Here is an 18,592-nt window from a genome sequence, read left to right on the forward strand (position 1 = left end):
TTAAAATGAACCATCCATTCATTTTCACTGGGCCGCAAGCCTTTGACAATTCTCTGTCTTTTATGTTTATTAATTTATTAGTGTTTTTTAATGCATTTGGACAAGCTGCATGGCAGGTTATCTGATGGCTGCCCTTGGTGAAGGAGAACCGAAGGGGATGGCCGTCTCTCTTAGTACCTTAAGCTGAGTACCTTAAGCAACAGGACCAGGTTTTATGTGGTCTGGTGTGCATTTCTTTATCTCAGCTCTGAGGTCGCGTCTGCCCCTTGGCATGGATCAGAACAGAGAGACGTTCTTGGCCTGTTTTGCCATGTTGAGAAACGCATGCCTCAGCCAAGCCATAAGGCAAGAACCCAAATAGTCCCTCTGAGATACAGTGGCATAAGGATTTCAAAACTATTTCCTTAGTCAATCAACACTTGAACTGATGCTTTGAGGCAAAGCTGGACTATTATTTTTTTTTTTATATAAAAACGTCATGGGATTCCTTTGACAAGGGAAGCCTGGTAGTTATTTTACCCTTTTAGAGCAGAAATCGTCTTGAATTCAATGTTTTTTGATGAACCAGAGTGGAACAACGGGGAGGGGTATTGGTAAGTGCTTGTGGTCATTTGTCAAACAGAACTACTTGAAAAGACTGGAAAAATCAGAAGATAGAGGATCACTGTTAGGCCTGACAATAATTTTTTTTTTCCTCTCTACTCTACAAACCTGTGTGTGAATGTGTACTTTTCCTTCAGACCTTCGTCTGTCCTGCCAGCGCTATGCTTCTCTTGAAACAGGGCCGTCACTAAGATTTACAAGGCCTGGGACGGCGTTTTTACTGATGGGCCCATTGAGAAAGCGGTATTATAGAGGTCCTGGGACAATGTTCTTGGTTGTTGCCTCTTTAGTTAGATGTATTAGATCTGCTGTTCTGAAAGATTTTCTGGATGGAGATCAGCAACAGGTATAATGGTGATTGGAAACTAATAAGGGCAGGGTCTCTCAGGGAACAATTCGTGGAAACCCCTTCTCAATATCCTTTAGCGGAGCAGCAAAGTACCACTTTTTAGACACTCGAGTTAAGGTGGTTTAAGACGTATACATTGTTCAGGGCTTCATTCTTTCATTAGTTCTTCTTGTTCGGTTATGTGCAAAGAGGTATAACATGCTTATGTGATCAACATTTAGTAGGTGATTGTTGTTTAAACTGTATTTAGGAATTATATCCAATAATTTAATCTCTACCCAACTTCGAAATACTAACAAAATCACTTTTTATAGAGTAAAACAACAACAGAGTAATAAGGAGATGTATTTTCACATTCTTCCTGCTTCAAGAAGGTATTTAATACAAATCCAACCATGAAGTCACTTTACTTATCATTTACTCACCCTCATGTCTTTACAAACCTGTATGATTCTCTTTCATAGAACACACAAATGGAGATGTTTAAAAGAATGTTCACTCTGTTCTTTTCCGTGTAATGAAAGTCAATGGTGACCATATGGGCTTTCAAGCTTCAGCAAGGACTAAAAAACAATATAGAAGTAGTTCATAAGATTTGTGTGCTATTTTGCAAGTCCAACTTCATAGATCTCCAATTTAATTTATTAAATTTTCTTGGTTTCAGTGTTGTGTTTTACCTTAAGGTTGGAATACACTACTAATAGACTTTTGCCCAGATTTTTACCCTGATTTACAGTTTCAAGGAGTCTCCGCTAGTTGCTGAGAGTCAGAGCCAGCCTGCAGATTTTGTAGGTTCACATGAAATCACATGTTGTATGATACAGATTTAGATTTTCTAGCATCAGGCTACGATTCCATGCATTTAGAAGGTACCAAACATTTTGAGCTGATTTTAGAACACATTGTTTTTTTATTTGTCATATCTCTCATTGCAATGAGGCACGTTTTCTTTAGTGAGCAATCTTCAGTCAATGTGTATGATGTTACAAAGTTTGCAAGTGTGTGATGCCTGGTGATTTCAAATCTGATTTTAAAAGTCGAGTAGTGCATTCTAGTCATAAGGAAGAAAGAAAGTCATACAGGTTTGAACAACATGAGAGCTACTTTAACTGAAGAAGAGACATAAGAACGTGTTTTTACCATTTTTAAATGGTGTTAAATTAATCTTTGAATAGATAAATCAAAAGATAATGTCCAATGTAGTTTTAAGCCTATTAAAACTACATTGGACATTATCTTTTGGTTTATCTATTCAAAGATTAAATTCAAAGCCTATTAAAACTAAAAGGGCTAAAATCTCAGAAACATGACACCTCTTTTTGGGCAGATGATCATCCTAGGCTGTTAAAATTATGCTATCAGATGCCATTTCTTGAAATGATTCCCTATTTTGTATAATTGAGATCTTATTCTATGTGCACATCCGTGGGATACTGATGCTCTCTGTTTTTCTCTTTCTAAATTTCTCACTCTCTTAAAACAAGTCATCTGATTCCCCTGGGTAATCATTCACCTCAGTGAATTCTCATTTCAACATGGCTTTGTATCTGATTATGGAAATTTTCTTCCAAAATTTAGCTTCCCTTTATACTGGTGACCTTTCATACAGCTGATCAGTGTATCTGCTTTATTGTGACAGTGTACATGTGCCACAGGAGTCTCGTGGCCTTGCGTGGTGTAAACGGCCGATTTTGACCGATTGCACCAAAGCAAATTAACCGCAGACATATTTCAAGTACCCTTAACGCTCAGCTGCCCTATGCTGTCAGATGTTCTGTAATTCTGTGACTGTGGTGTGAGCTGCTTTTAAAAAAATGTGTTCATATCATTGTCTACTGTCACATGCTGCCAAGAGCTTACTTGAATGGAGGATGCCACCCACCCAATCAGCTGAAATGAAAAACTGTTGGGTGATGTGCACATCAAGGGTTTTTAGTGTAAAAATAAGTCTTGCCATGATTCATAGTTCATCCAACGCTTGGCTTTGCAAACGTAACATACTACCTAGAAATATAAATGGGGTATTTCTTTAAACCTGACTGAAATTTAATGGGATCAACTGTAAGCGCTTGTCACATGGGTGGTTAGATGTGTTAGCCAATCATAATTCTGCTAAGATGTCCAGTTAGGGATTTTGATTGGGCAGTTGTAGCCTTGAGCACGGGAACAGCTTCTTTGTTTGCCCCAATGTACAAGCGTTGACCTGTGCCATAACTGCAGGCTGGTCCTAAAAGATGTACAAAGACTTCTGATTCTGTTTCCCACTCTCCCACATAGCTTCACTGTTTTTTTTAAAGGAATAGTTTACCCCAAAATGACAGTTTCATTAATTTACTCACCCTCAGGCCATCCAAGAGGTAGATAAATTTGTTTCTTCATCAGAACAGATTTGGAGAAATTTAGCATTACATCACCTGCTCACCAGTGAATCCTCTGCAGTGAATGGGTGCCGTCAGAAAAAGAGTCCAAAAAGCTGATAAAAGCATCACAATAATCCACAAGTAATTGATACGACTCCAGTCAGAGAATCAGCATCTTGTGAAGTGAAAAGCTGTGTGTACAGTATGTTTTAAAAACAAAAACAAATTCATCATTAATGTGTTTTGACGTTAAACGCTTGCTTCTGAACAATATGCGAGTCCATAATAAATAATAATGCTTCCTTATGGTGAAAAAGTCCATCTCCTGTTGTCCTCCCACAGTAAAACATAACAAACATATTGGTTTAGAACTGTTTTTGACTGTCTTCGCTTGTACTGTAAACTGTGCTTGATCGGCGCACAATTCTCTCCTGATTCAGATGAGAGAAGACAACGTTATTGATAGAGGATTATTGGATTATTACATGAGTTATTCTAAACATGCAGCTTTTCACTTCTTGAAGATGTTAATTTATGGACTGGAGTCAAGTAGATTTCTTGTGGATTATTGTGATGTTTTATCAACTCATTTGGATGGCACCCATTCAGAGGATCCTTCGGTGAGCAAATGATGTAATGCCAAATTTCTGCAAATCTTTTCAGATGAAGAAATAAACTCTGAGGCTGAGTACATTTTCAGCAAATTTTTATTTTTTGAGTGACCTATTCCTTTATTGTGACTATGTTCTGTTTGGAGTGTCATTCTGCAGTTGCACTTGGCAGAAATCAAGTACTGTACGTAGGTTAGAGAAACAGACCTTTTCTTATGTTGCTTTTGTCCTAATTTCACTCTGTGTAGACTGAAAATTTCTTGATTTTATATTGTTCCTGTAATATTCATTCATGCATGCCTTTTTGTGTACCCTTTGCTTTTCTTTACTACTTTTTTGTTTGTTCTGTTAGCTATCTAAGGGTATTGGATAAAGGTTTTTGCCTTATAAGACAGACAAAGACTTGCTCATTTTTCTATTTCCCCTTGTTTCTTGAGTGTGTGATGAAAGTGGTTTGGATACCCTGAAGACTGTTCATCATTTCCGTGAATATCACAGTCGGGGAGCAGCTGTTGGGTCGAGCCTCCAGATCTGCATGCTTGCACCTCCTCGTTGCTTTGTCTGAGCCTTTGACCAAGGCTGTTATAGAACGGGCATCTTGTCCAGGCACGCAGGCCCCTTTCTTGTATTTGCTTTCTCCTCTGTTTGTCAATGCCATCGCTGCTACTGTCAACAGGTCTGGTTAGTAGCAGAGAATCTGTCTCTCCAGGCTGACATGTAAAAATTCTTAAATAAACAACATTAGTTTCCTGTACATCTGTGTCGATCTGTTCAGAGATTTTGAGATTGCCTCGTAAATTTCAATTAATTTCCTGGAGGTAGAAAGTAGGAAATTGTAATTTGAATATAGGGAAATGGAAAGATGTGAATAATCTAAACTGCTGCAAATGTAGGCTTTTTTTATTAGCACAATTAGGTCACCAGAACAAGTCAGCTCTCAAGCAAATAACATACATTTTTCATACTACAAAAGGAAAATATAGAGTCCTAGACTGCTGCTGGGACCAGAGAAGCCAGAGGATTTCAAGTGTCACTCATGTGTCTTTGAGGTAATTAATTTGTGTCACTTGCTTACATGTCGGCCTCCTGTGGGGAGATTACTGTAGTTTAATTTCACAGATGTAGAAGGGTCTGGGTAAGAATGATTAAGTGAGAGAGAAGTAAGCTGGGGTTTGCTATATATACATCTCTGCCACTGTTGATTTTGTTGCACTGATGAAGATGGGACAGACAGCAACCTTACCCTGCAGAAAAGGTGGCACCTACGTCACCGAGCTTTATGAATGGTTCAGGTAAGTTTACAAAATATTAACTGGTGACTACTATGACTAGTACAGCTGGGCTTTAGAGAAGCGGTTAGTAAAAATAGGATACATAAGCGTGGTTTCATGTCATCTGACAAACCTCCTCATTCTGGGTCTTTATTATTGGAGAGTAATTATAGCCATAAAATGTGTCAAGAATGGGACATGTCTTACTGAAGATTTTTATTATAGACCATAAAATGCCAACCATGACTGAAAAACCATATAAACTCTATTTCAGCATAAGTAGGTCATCTTTTTTATTTGACTTTTTACTGTAGTCTTGTTCCTGGAACTTTTCATTTAATGACGTGCATGATAAGACAATTGCCTTTTTCAATAAGCATTCATAATGTAACTGTGCTCTAGAAATCTTCCTATTATACTGACAGAACACACAGTCTTATAGTTATCAAGTGTTAGTATTGGTAGCTTTTAATTAATATTATACATATATTAATATTATTAACATACCTTAATATTGATAAAGACATTGGTGGATGGATTTTTTTTTTTTACAGAACAAATTTTTAGAAATTAAAAACATGGTTCATGGTTGTCAAAGGTTTTCTACAAAAAAATGTATACATGTATAAACGCATTGAATTAATCATGTTTAAGACTGAAATAGTATTATCTTGTAGACATACTTCAATATTTTTTAAAAAAAAAAGTATAATAAAATTCCATAGTATATTTTTATGTAATGTGCATTTAATGGACAATTATCAGGATCTATACAATATCTTTATTACAACACTAACACAAGGTCATTGAATATTTATCATTGATTTAAGATGTGTTTAAATACCGCATGTGATAAAAAATAATCCAAATATTTTATAAAATGTGTCCACTTTTGTGCTCGTGCCTGGCAGGAAGTTCCTGAATGAATGCCCCAGTGGACTGATCACCCTCCATGAGTTCAGACGTCACTTCTGCAATGGAACCGTGGGAAAAGAGTCAGCGGAGTATGCAGAGCAGATATTCCGCACACTAGATAACAATGGGGTATTACAAAGCTCAAAACCAAACAAGCTTTGACACATATGATCTTTTAAACCTGCAGTTACAGAACACTGGCTTTACAAAACATATGTTGACTTGTAAAAGGCAGAGGCATAACAAAAGACACTATACTAACAGTGGGAAACATGTTCCACTAACCTCAAGGTCAATGAATAATTATCAGTGGTTTAAGATGAGAAAATAATTCAACAATATCATTAGCTTAAAATTGATATATGCTGATACATATATATATATTTTATATATATATATATATATATATATATACCATATATATAAAATATAACTTATATAATATATATTTATATTATATATATCAAATATACTGAAACAATATGAATATATATATAGTTATAACTCAATTACAGTATATATAAAAATGGTAACCAAAATACAAAAAATTGTAACACATACTATTTGTTGATAATAAATACTATATATATACCACACACACACACACACACACACACACACACACACAGGAATGGTGTTGTGATATAAAAAGTGTGATATGAATGCCATTTAACAGGATGGAGTTGTGGACTTCAGAGAATATGTGACAGCTATCAGCATGTTGATTGAGGGCACGACAGTGGAGAAGCTACGCTGGTCCTTCAAACTCTATGATAAAGACAAAGATGGAGCCATCACGCACTCAGAGATGCTTGAAATCATGCAGGTAAGACTATAGTTGAAGAACTCTATTACTTGCTGCTCTAAACTGATTGTAGCATTTTACTCTGGAATTATAAATGCAGTTTGTTTACGTGTTTCTGGATTGCTCCACTAGAGGGCAATATATAATCACAAATTTATATTGTCTCATGCCTGTTCTCACTCAGGCTGTGTACAAGATGAGTGTTGCAGCATCACTGACCAAACCTGATCCACTGACTGCTGAAGAATGCACCAATAGGATATTTGTACGGCTGGACAAAGATAACAATGGTAAGCTACGTGCTATAAATACAAGCTACATTGCTATCTAAAGTGCCAAAGTTATTTCAACCACTCTTGAAACACTAAACTGCACTGGAAAATGGCAGTTTACAGAAGTACAGTCTCTTTATGTCATTCTTTTTCTTTCCATCTCTATAGCCATTATCAGTCAAGAAGAGTTCATTGAAGGTGCGCTGAATGATGAATGGATCAGAGAGATGTTGGAATGTGATCCAAACACAGTGAAGATGGAGAGGCCTCTCAAAGGCCATGCAGTACTATAAAGCTGTGTCTATTTACATTTAGCATAAAGGAGGTCATGGCTTTTACAGCATTGATTGTGATGGGGCTGTTATGAATGCCTTAAAGATGAGAAGTTCATGCATTAGTCAGTATAATTATTTTCAATTTAAGGAAAATAATTTGTATGTAAATGAACTCCAAATGAAAAATAAAATGAAAAAAAAAAAAAAAAATTGTTCACCCTCAGGCCTTCAAGGATGTAGAGAAATTTAGCTTTACGTCACCTGCTCACCAATGGATCCTCTGCAGTGAATGGGTGCCGTCAGAAAGAGAGCTGATCAAAACATCACAATAATCCACAAGTATTCCACACGACTCCAGTCCATCAGTTAACATCGTGTGCAGCAAAAAGCTGTGTGTTCGTAAGAAACAAATCCATCATTCACTGCAAAGGATCCAAATGATGTAATGCTAAGTTTCTCCAATTCTTTTCTGATGAAGAAACCAACTCATCTACATAATGGATGATCTGAGGGTGAATACATTTTTAGCAAATGTTTATTTCTGGATGAATTATTGCTGTAATGTAGACATATAAATTGACACAATTGATGACACTCAAATTAATCCTACTTCTGATGTTATATGCATATTACATGTATATTTATACTGATTAATTGAATCTTCTGAAATAATTTCTGAACACCTCAAATCATTTTATCTTTTTATTTATCAGATTGTGTATCCTTTCCATGTGAATTTACAAAGTACATCTAAATAGCTGCCGTAAATAGTGGTTTTATTAGGTTCTTATAAGGCTGTTTTCAGGATGTTATAATTCACTGCCAAGCACAAGAGTTACAGACCATTTACCGAAAAACCAATTATTAATTAAATATTAATCTCACCTCCTTAAATTGTGTAATGTATTTGGATAATCAATATTCTTTCAAGTTTGATTAGCCCATTGATTACAAAATACTGAACTAATGGGTCAGATTTTTGTGTCAAGTATTAGCTTTCATTTGGAGTTAATTTACATACAAACTTTTTTTTTTCTTTTACATATTAAGCTACATAATACTGTATGTACAGAAACAAATGTATTCTGGCTTGATATCTCAGTTTCAAAACCCTGTCTGTATTCTACAATGAATAATTGTACTATTGTGTTCTGCAGCATTCTTCTGCATTTCTCACGAGAATCTGAAAACCTTTGGACATGTCAGATTGCAGTTGGTATTTGCATGCCTTATTCCAGCAGCTGTTTACTGACAGCTGAGATTGACTTCAAAGGAACGCTTATGACATTAAGATATAGCTTCGGTGACAATAGTGTGCTAGATTAAAAAAGACTAAATGACAGGCTAATAAAGAGTTCTGAGCAGAAATTAATTATTCATTCTCTACTTTACTGACACACACACACTTGTTGGTTTGACTACATTAGTGAGGCTATCTCACAGACAAAAAAATGTTTTAATACATTAATCTGAGTAATTGTTTTTATACCTTTACCTAAACCTATAACCCTCACACAAATATCCGTTTATCAATACAATGTGGCTGATTTATGACGAACGCCTCCAAAGTGCTAAAAAGTTTTATTTAATTATTTTTTGACATGTTTCACCATATTTATGAGTGAAGCGTTGCCTTACAACTACGACCAAATTTACGCAAACAAACTTCATTTATGCGTTACTAATGCTACTACGGCGATGGCTCATCTTCTGAATATTAATTAGATTGCGATGACGCAATTTGATATCCTTCCTATGGAGAAAGATTTTGTCTGAATATTAATTAGATAGCTCAGTGACCATCCAATGGTGAAGACATGACTTATGAATATTAAGCAGCACGCCTTCGCCGTAGTAGGATATTCCCTTCCTATGACGTCCAACATTCCCACTTTCATTGTCGACATGGCGCTGGCGAGGTGGGAACACCAACTACGGAAAGAGCAAATCTCTTAAAGACATTAAAAGACTAGGAAAAGCGTCCACGGATTTATATTTTACACTTTTAGACGGCGGTCCAGATTCGGTAAGAAATCGCAGCATACTTCTTGTCAGAATAGCTGATAAACATGTGTGTTTTGTGAATTTACTTGGCTTCCTAAACTTGCCTGAGTGGGGAAACTTGCTTGTATTTGTGCACAAATATTTTTTTGTTTAAAGTAGATGACCGAGATGTAAAAAAAAAAGTTTTGAGCGAAGTTATGATAGTAGCCTATATTATGTTCTCATCACTTCACACATAAGTTAGTGATTATTTCTTTTCATTGCCTAAGGGATTGACTTCAGACAGCATTTATGTACGTGTATGAGGTAATACTCAGAAACCCGCATCGACAAAGAGATGTTTGTAGTGATTGTACAATATTTAAGACAAAACACAAGGTATTCTTTAAACTCTTTAAAAATAAATGTAAAAAATAAGGTGTGATTTGAAGAGCAGAACTAGGTATTTAAGGCACAGCTGTGGTTGTGATGAAGTGATTCACACATTCCACGGAGCCACAGAAGAACAAGAGCTGCTGTTACATGAGTTTCCTTAACCGCATCCTCACCTGTGATCTGGACTGATACAAAGTTTACAGATCGCAATTGTTACTTTTCAGCTGTACAGTTTATGGAAATATGTTTGACTTCCTGTGTTTACACGATCTTTTCATAGTTCGTAGTGTGCAGCATCATGTGCGTTTTTGGATGGGCATGGGGCCCGGGGCAAGTTGTCACACTCGACGTTGTTAAAAAAAGCTATACATCAGTAATTATTTGGTTTTTAATCAAGTCAGTAACAAATAGAGAATTGTGTGGTTTGTAAGTTTTTTTTAATCTACTTTTGTGAATCCTCAGAGAAAAAAAAATCCAAATAATATCATAATTTCTAATAGCTAAATATTTAAGCAGTTATTTTTTGTTAATTTTTTTGCTTTTGATTTTTTTTGTTTTTTTTTTTTTTTTTTTTTATTTTTTTTTGTTTCTTTGATTGTTTAGTGTATTTTTTAATGTTTTTTGTAATAGTTTTAATGTTTAAATTAGCTGAAAAGCCTATAACGTGTACAAAACTCTTTTAGTCAGCTTTTAGTCAGCTTTAAAAATAGGTGTTTATTTTTGTTGCCACCATTTTAAGGTATAAAATAAGTAAAATAAACCGCCTCTCAGAAATAATATTATAGTAAAGAGTGTGAGTTAACTCCACTACACTGTGAATTTTTTTTTTTTCGAAGTGTTAAATAAAACAGATAAGTGTGATTTACAACTTCAAAATTTCACATTTAATTCCATGTGTTACATGCCGTTGCTTTGCAACTATTCTGAAGTTTTTGTAGTTTTAAACTTTGTCCTTGTAACTGTTCTGATTATGTAATTTAGGTCCATGGCAGTCACACATCTGTGAAATTGTGAAATGGTGTGATGTTTACAGTAACTGCCTCTACTGAAAGACTTCAAACAGCAATATTTTCTTGTGTTTGCAGCCTAAAAGTAAGCCTGCAGGTTTCATCAGCCATCTTTATTTGTTGTGCAACAACCTATGTTACCATCTCGAAGGGATAAACCACACGTGTGTTTTTCCCTCATCCACTATGATATTTGCAAACACTCTTTTTATTTTTATAGTTAGCATATGAAAGGCCCCTCAATACAGGCAGGCACCCCTTCTCTGTTCCATGTGGTTATATTAAGTATGATGCATCATATTCTACGAGGATGCCTTGGCTTGGTGTAGTGACAGGATATTTCAGATCAGTGTCAGACGGGTGTCCCTTTAGAAGTTTCGAGGGTGTGAGAACAGTCAGTGGTAGTATTTCATTGACTGCTTATGTATAAAACTCTGCTTAGTGATGCCCCAATATTGCCACAAATATGTGGAGTTACGTTTAAAAAAAAAATTCTATTTCTGAAATGTGTAAGAAAAGGAGCCTGTTGTAAGCAGGGGCTGTCCTCTTCCCACAGGCGCAGGCTGGGCTGAAGGCTTGTGCACATCTGTGTTCCTCTAGTACTTGCACGAGACCCAAACATCTTTTATAACTCTTTGCTTGGCTCAAACGCTGAGATCACATCTGACCGCTTTTTTCATCCACGTGAAACCAGGCATTGCATTTATCAGTGTTGAAAGATTTCATATATAATAACCTACTGGCACAGTTAATCTGATAAAAACGCATTAATAAACATGACAATGCAATTTTTTTTTTGAGCATGTACCATGGTAATTTTTGAATTGGTGTATGATGTACACTTGTATGGAGATTTTTCCATCTACAGACAGTCAGATGTCTGTATGCACAAAGGCACAGATCCCTAAACAAGGCCATGTCTGCAGATGAAACTTTGTTTGTAGAAGCATTTTTAAAATTTGAACTAGCACCAACTACACCACGTTATGTATGAGAAGCTGTAAAAGACAGGCAGTAAGTGAATTGCAAAAAACATGGTGACATGAATCTTTATTTAAACATAATGGGCAATATATTGCATCACCAAAAATTATTGAGGTCATGTACATATATTGTGCGATAAGTCGCTATATTGATTATTGCGACAGGCCTAGTCATAAGATTTTGTGATGTTTTTGAAAGAAGTTATGCTTACAAAGGCTGCATTTATTTGATCAAACATAACATACATTTAAAATAATTGTTTTCGATACATATTAAAATGTAGTTTATTCCTTTGATGGTAAAAGTGAATTTTTGGTAGCCATTACTCCAGTCTTCAGTGTAACATAATCCTTCAGAAATCATTCTAATATGCTGATTTGGTGCTTGAGAAATGTTGAACACAGTTGCGCTGCTTAATATTTTTGTGGAAATCATGATACATTTTTTTCATGATTCCTTGATTCATCGAAAGTAGGGGGAAAAAATCATATATTTGACACATAATAATTCTTATTGTCACTTTTGATTACTTTAATGTGTCCTTGGTAAATAAAAGTATTAATTTCTTTAAAAAAAAAACTTTCTGACCTCAAACTTGTGAACAACAGTGGTAAGTACCATGGTACATAAATATGATACTCATTCAGTACGTTATTATGTATCAAAGTGCTAGGGATGAATGATTTAATGGTAGCTTATGTTTTCTGCCAATTTCTGGACATTTTTTTAGTTTATTTTTTTTAGTTTATGGATATTTTTTGTTTAATTGCATGTTATTTTCACATTTTTCATTTTTAAGTTTTACATTTTCTATCATTTAGTTTAATCTTTAAAAACACTAATAATATAATAACACTGACACTATTAAATTTAATCCTTATCAGAACACTAAATATAATAACATCATCAGTTTTTCATACTCTACATTATAATGTTTTGATACTTAATTTAACTTAAATTTACATTTTAAACAGTAGTTTTTAATAGTTTTTTAAATTAAATTATTTAAATTATTTATTTTTTAACTAATTTAGCAAAAATATAGAATTTTACTTTTGGCCATTTATTGGTTAACACCCATTGTTTATTCAGTGTTGATGAAGATTTTTAAAGTCATTCCTAATGCAAATATTACTATCAGCATTTACTAGAAAGCTTGGCATACATATTTATCTGATGAACATGTGCTTACAGGTCCATTAAAAATGTCTTTCCCATGACTCCGGCATGCTTCTATGCTTGCTTTAGCTTGACTTGAGGCAAATTTGCTGGCTTACACGGCTCGTCTGCTATAAATGCTTTTATTTCTGTTGAGATGAATGACCCGAAGGCTGCTATTTTTCCCCAGCATCTTTATGTGCCAGCAGAGGTTTTTCTGTCAGTCAGTCACAGATCTTCAGAGAGGGATAGTAGCTAATACGACTCACACAGTGTGGAGTGGATAAAGTTCATACACACGATGCCCTCAAGTGCCCGACTGATGGATTTGAGAGGCCATTAGGGTTTTTTTTCCCTTATTCTCATTCTAATATTCATAACCATTTATTTTATGCCATCTTGAGCCCTTTTCAGGGAACAGTATTAGTAATATTTATTCACGTTCAAAGTCGACTGATTCCTTTTGACAATTGCTCCCACAGGATTGTGTGTTCTGTGAATCCAGGAAAATGTTTCCAAACAAAGGACAGGCTTCATGTCTCACAATCAGTTTCTTCCCACTTAATGTCATTATTGGCACGTTTTCTCGTAAGACCTCTTCTAGGGATTGTTGAAACACATTCTTCAAGATTTTCCTTTGTCTGTGATTTTAGAAAAATACTTGTGCTGTAACTTTTTGCTATTTGACTGCATATTTCTGCATGTGCATGAACTGTTTTGATGTTTATATCTCTGAACCTAAAGTCTTCTCTGTTTGACTTCACGTGATTCAGAAAGGAAATATGAGCTTCATAAAGAATGTGCTATCGCTTTTCACAGGCTGGAAGCCACCATGTTCCCGCCATGAGAGGAAATTACAGCCACGAAAAAAATCTGCAATGCAAAGCATCCTTAGCTTGAGTCTACGCTGCATGGTTGTTAGCTCATAATAAAAGGCTTTCCAGATAGAGAGAGAAACTCCAATGAGTTGTTTTTGCTGCTTTGCTTGATCTAAATAGTGATAATATAATGTAGATCAACAGAACTGTTTAGAAATGTGCAGGAAAAAATGCCCCAAACCGTGCTGTGTGAACATGTGACCGATGTGATGTTTGTAAAGCACAGCTTATCTAGACATAACAGGAGTCTCCATACAAGGTTTTGATTTGTTATTTACATAGTTAAGGTACCAGATTGAAACATTCCATAGTAGTTCTGGATCTGAGAATTGTTATTTTAAAAAAACGAAACTTTCCACACTAGTGAAGCACATTAGTTTACTCTGACCTTGATGTCGTATCTTTTGAAAACTCTTTAGAGGAAAGTGTTTGATCCACTTTTCTTCTAACAGAATGGGTACATTCACACCGTCAGTGTTTGGGATTTACAAGCTTGTTTACTAACAGATGTGACTCTCAAATCAGCCTGTGCATACATGTATTTGGAGTCAGTCCCCTTTTATAACTTGCATTGGCCTTGTGTAATGTCTGTAACCATAGTGACAGGATAACAAACTTCAAATAATTGTTTGTGTTAAACTGTCTGGATACTTTCTTTGAATTTTTTTGTGTTTGTTATCTTTTATAACTTGTTTAAATAATTAGACAATATCAAAAACTAAACCTGCAGAGTTTTGTAATCGAATGCATCTAAAAGGAACCACTGACATGGAGAACTGCAGAGTTTTGTAATCGAATGTTATGTGAATTTCTTCTGTCAAAATGATCAAAAATCGCGATTTATCGCATCCAAAATAAACTTTTTTGTTTATATACTGTATTTATGTGATACTGTGTCATACTTTCAGTGTATGTATCCATCTATCAAATGACACACATTCTAATACAGTGTTATTATATTTTGAAAATCGGCGGTCTATTTACATGTATAATATAAAAATTTTACTTTATATAATTATATTCTTATATCACGTTTTTATATTTATATATAAAATATGATTTTATTTAAAATACTGAAACACTGACCATGTGTATTTGTAATTGTATATTTTAAAAACATAGCTTCTGGTTTTTATTTTTATTTTTGTTAAATATACACCTAAAAATACCATGTTCTGAAAAAATATTAGCCGTAGACCTGTAAACTTTGAAAAATCTCTTTTATTTTAAAGGATGTGATTAATCGTGATTAATCTTTCGACAGCAATAATAAAACTTTTCATAATGCTCATGCTTAAAATGACCGTTACTGAACATCTGATCACATAAACAATGAGGCAGCAAAGAAACTTTAGCCATAAAAAATGTAAGTTGAGAAACTCTTCAGATGATTCAGTGCATATAATATCTTATGAGATACATCTGAACATAAACAACATTTAGCCATTATGAGTGAGAAACTGCTTCAGATGATTCAGTGCATTCAAGGAATATGAAGTGATATTTCACAAAATGGTAATTAATTTGTGAATAGGTCATCGCTAATGCCCCATAAAAAAAAAAAAGAGACAGCGTGCTTGGAATAAACTACACATTTCTTAACATATATTGCAAAACAAAATAAAAAATTAAGTTACTAGAGGAAACTCACCCAATGTAACGAAGTAAATGTACATTTTTTCCATTAGAAATGTACTTGAGTTAAAGTTAAAATACTCACCTTTAAATCTGCTTAATCTACTTTAAATCTAAAGTGCACATTTTCCAAAATTTCAATAAATGGAATAAGTTTGATGTTGTTGAGTTAAAGTTAAAATTCACACCTGTAATTGTATTTTGTTAGTTCATGGCTATTGTAATTTTTGAAAGTGTATTGTGTGAGGTTTGTTGTTGTATGTTTATGGCCATTGTTATTGGTGGGTGTGGGGATTTTTATGTTTTAAGATCCTTATAATGGCTTACTGTCAAGCTAATTTGCTCTGATGATCCCTGTGTACGTCTTACACAAAATTTGTGTTTACATGTTTCAAAGGATTATTAATTCCTAATTCAGTGTATACAGGCTTTAGGATTGTCCTTTACCTCAACACATAAATCCAGAGTGGTGCTTTGTGATTTTATGCTTCACATATTTCTTTGAATGACTTCAAATGGTTGAGTAGCTCCTCTTACTTGGATCACAAGCCATTTCTGTGCAGAAAAACTAAACTCCTACTTAGCATAGCACACTTTCCCTTCTTTCAGATCTGTAAATTAACCTTTGGCCTGTCATGTTTGGTCATTATGGCAGAGAAATTTATCAACACTGGTGGATGGGATATCAGAACATGACGGGGTGTCTCTTCACCTCCTTGTTTTAAGGATTAAAACTGAGAGAATGCCGCCGATGTGCTCTCGGGCCACGAGCCAAAAGGGTCTAACAATGTGTCCCTGCTAGTCCCCCAACAAAGTACCCAGTGTCCCCAGCGGCAGCACAAGCACTGTGCCAATAATTGAAATAAATGGCTCAGTTATTCTTTAAAATCTGTGGTTAATGGTTGGAGCTTGACTGTGTTACCCAGGGAACAGCAGAGAGCTGAAAACCAGCCAACCTTTCACCCAAAGGATGTGCTCTGCTCTCTGGAACTATCACAGGGGGACCCCGTCCAGATAAATGCGCAGTTAGATATGAAGATGAATGGGAAGGGTTGAGAAATATACTTTCATGCATTTTAGTTAGTTTAGTGATGTGTGCTCACATCAGTGTTGCTATCATTACCTTGAATGAAATTAAACAAAATTACTGAAAATTTGAAAAGTTGCCATGGCAGATAATTTGTGTGCTCACATCAGTGTTGCTATCATTACCTTGAATGAAATTAAACAAAATTGTTGTAAAGTACTGAAATTAAAAATGAAAACTTACTGAAAATTTGAAAAGTTGCCATGGCAGATAACAAAAATAAGTTTAGGTTGAAGTACTAAAACGAAAAATTAATTTTCTGAGTTATGTTTGTCATGTATCAAACACAAAGCACAGTGGCATCTATTTTTTCATTCAGTTTTGTAGTTTTGACTTATTCAGTGCCCAAGCCTTCAAAAGGTTTTATTAATGTGTTAAGAGATTGCCAAAATGCATTTTGGGCTGTTTACTGTAATATTTATTTTGTTAGTTCCTCTTTATTCAGGATTAACAGAGCTGAACAAGATGATGTCTGATGCTAGTGACATGTTGGCAGCAGCCTTGGAGCAAATGGATGGCATTATAGCAGGTAAAATGGTTACCTATGACTCATGTAGCCTTTTCAACAGTTCTGTTAATCATACCAAAAGTGAATTAAAACCTCTATTCCAAATCCAACGGTCCCTCCACATTTAAACCTGACAAAATAATTCACTTCACATTGGTAAAACTCTATTCCAAATCCAACGGTCCCTCCACATTTAAACAAAATCCACATTGGAAACCTTACTATGGTTGCAGTTCTACAATATTAGCACGCTGAAAAAATGTCACAGACATCACTGGCTTATTACAAGGCTGAATTTCCTTACTAAGGTTTAAGGCTGACATTTCAAGTTGAAGTCGCCTGTATGATATTGTTTGTTTGATATATGATATGTTTTGTTTTCACTGCTTTTATTTATCTTTGTCTTTGGCACTCAGGCTCCAAAGCTCTGGACTACTCCAATGGCATCTTTGATTGTCAGTCCCCAACATCGCCCTTCATGGGCAGCTTGCGAGCCCTCAACTTACTGGAGGACTTCAGGGGCATTCTGGAGCTCATGGACACTGAGGAGAGAGAGAGCTTGCGTTGTCAGATCCCAGACTCTACTGCAGACAGTCTGGTGGAGTGGCTGCATGGTCACCTGGTATATACACCACATTCCAGAACTCTAGAATTCACTGTCTACTCTAGATGTAGCATACTATGTGTTGCCATGTTGTAAGGAAGTACATGGTTATTTATACTCCGTTTATTTATAGGAAGTCTATTTTCCCGTTAGCTCGTAGTCTATTTTCAGTGGCAGTCAAAAGTATGTTATGTGTTGGTTTGTGCTTGTTGGAAGTATTTTCGGTTTGATGCAGGTATTGCTAGGCCAACGCTTACAGTTTTCATTCTGACTTAATAAGGGTTCAGTGTTATAAATTATTAATTGAGGTTTTGTAGTATTGTGTGCAGTAGTTCTATTCATAATTAAGACTTCTATTCATAATTTTATCATTGCCTCGAGATATTAGTTACAGCAGATCCAAGAAACATTATTCTTGTGTTTCTTGAGACAAATTGAACAACTGCCAAGGGAAAGACAACACATAGTACCATATTTAGTCAGTTTATGTGGATTATTATGTTAGTTCACCGAATGTTAACATTTTGTTGGCACAATAAATGGTGCATGAAAACCCAGAATCTCAAGTAACCCTGTTTTTCTAAGAATTACTTGCTTTTAAAAGTGTAAAATTAACTGATTCAAGACATATCGTGGTGGATTCCAGAAGTCTTTAATAATAAATTATTTTTCTATATCTTTTTCGGACAGTCAAATGGACACATTTCAATCACCGGTGATGTTTACCAGGACAGACTTAATCGTCTTGAAAGTGATAAAGAATCCCTTGTGCTTCAGGTAACTTTGTATATACGTGCACATACCGTACAATCAAAAGTTTGGGGTCTGCAAGATTTTTTCATGTTTTTGGGATGAGCTTGTGCTCACTGAGGCTGCATTTATTATGTCATA

At 35.2% G+C, this 18,592-nt stretch overlaps 2 protein-coding genes across 7 annotated transcripts in view; both read left to right on the plus strand.

Annotated features, from left to right (window-relative positions):
• On the plus strand, positions 1 to 7,816 carry si:ch211-245j22.3 (uncharacterized protein LOC563798 homolog). The gene is made up of 5 exons (XM_019069274.2): positions 1 to 5,215; positions 6,106 to 6,238; positions 6,786 to 6,935; positions 7,099 to 7,204; positions 7,355 to 7,816. Exons 1-5 carry the CDS (start codon positions 5,139 to 5,141, stop codon positions 7,477 to 7,479), a joined length of 591 nt encoding a protein of 196 aa, XP_018924819.1. The 5' UTR covers positions 1 to 5,138; the 3' UTR covers positions 7,480 to 7,816.
• A 1,516-nt stretch (positions 7,817 to 9,332) lies between these two features.
• Positions 9,333 to 18,592, plus strand: part of LOC109051791 (liprin-beta-1-like) — a 31,222-nt gene continuing 21,962 nt past the window's right edge. For 4 of the 6 annotated variants that reach the window (XM_042775414.1, XM_042775417.1, XM_042775416.1 and 1 more), the window contains exons 1-4: positions 9,336 to 9,487; positions 17,035 to 17,118; positions 17,514 to 17,719; positions 18,392 to 18,478. In XM_042775414.1, coding sequence (XP_042631348.1) covers positions 17,055 to 17,118; positions 17,514 to 17,719; positions 18,392 to 18,478 — 357 coding nt within the window. In that variant the 5' untranslated portion in view covers positions 9,336 to 9,487; positions 17,035 to 17,054. Of the gene's footprint in view, positions 9,488 to 17,019; positions 17,119 to 17,513; positions 17,720 to 18,391; positions 18,479 to 18,592 lie in introns of all 6 variants that reach the window. The other 2 variants (XM_042775415.1, XM_042775420.1) reach the window with 2 other exon arrangements.

This window comes from Cyprinus carpio, chromosome A18 (genome assembly GCF_018340385.1).
Source record: "Cyprinus carpio isolate SPL01 chromosome A18, ASM1834038v1, whole genome shotgun sequence".
Classification (NCBI taxonomy): domain Eukaryota; kingdom Metazoa; phylum Chordata; class Actinopteri; order Cypriniformes; family Cyprinidae; genus Cyprinus; species Cyprinus carpio.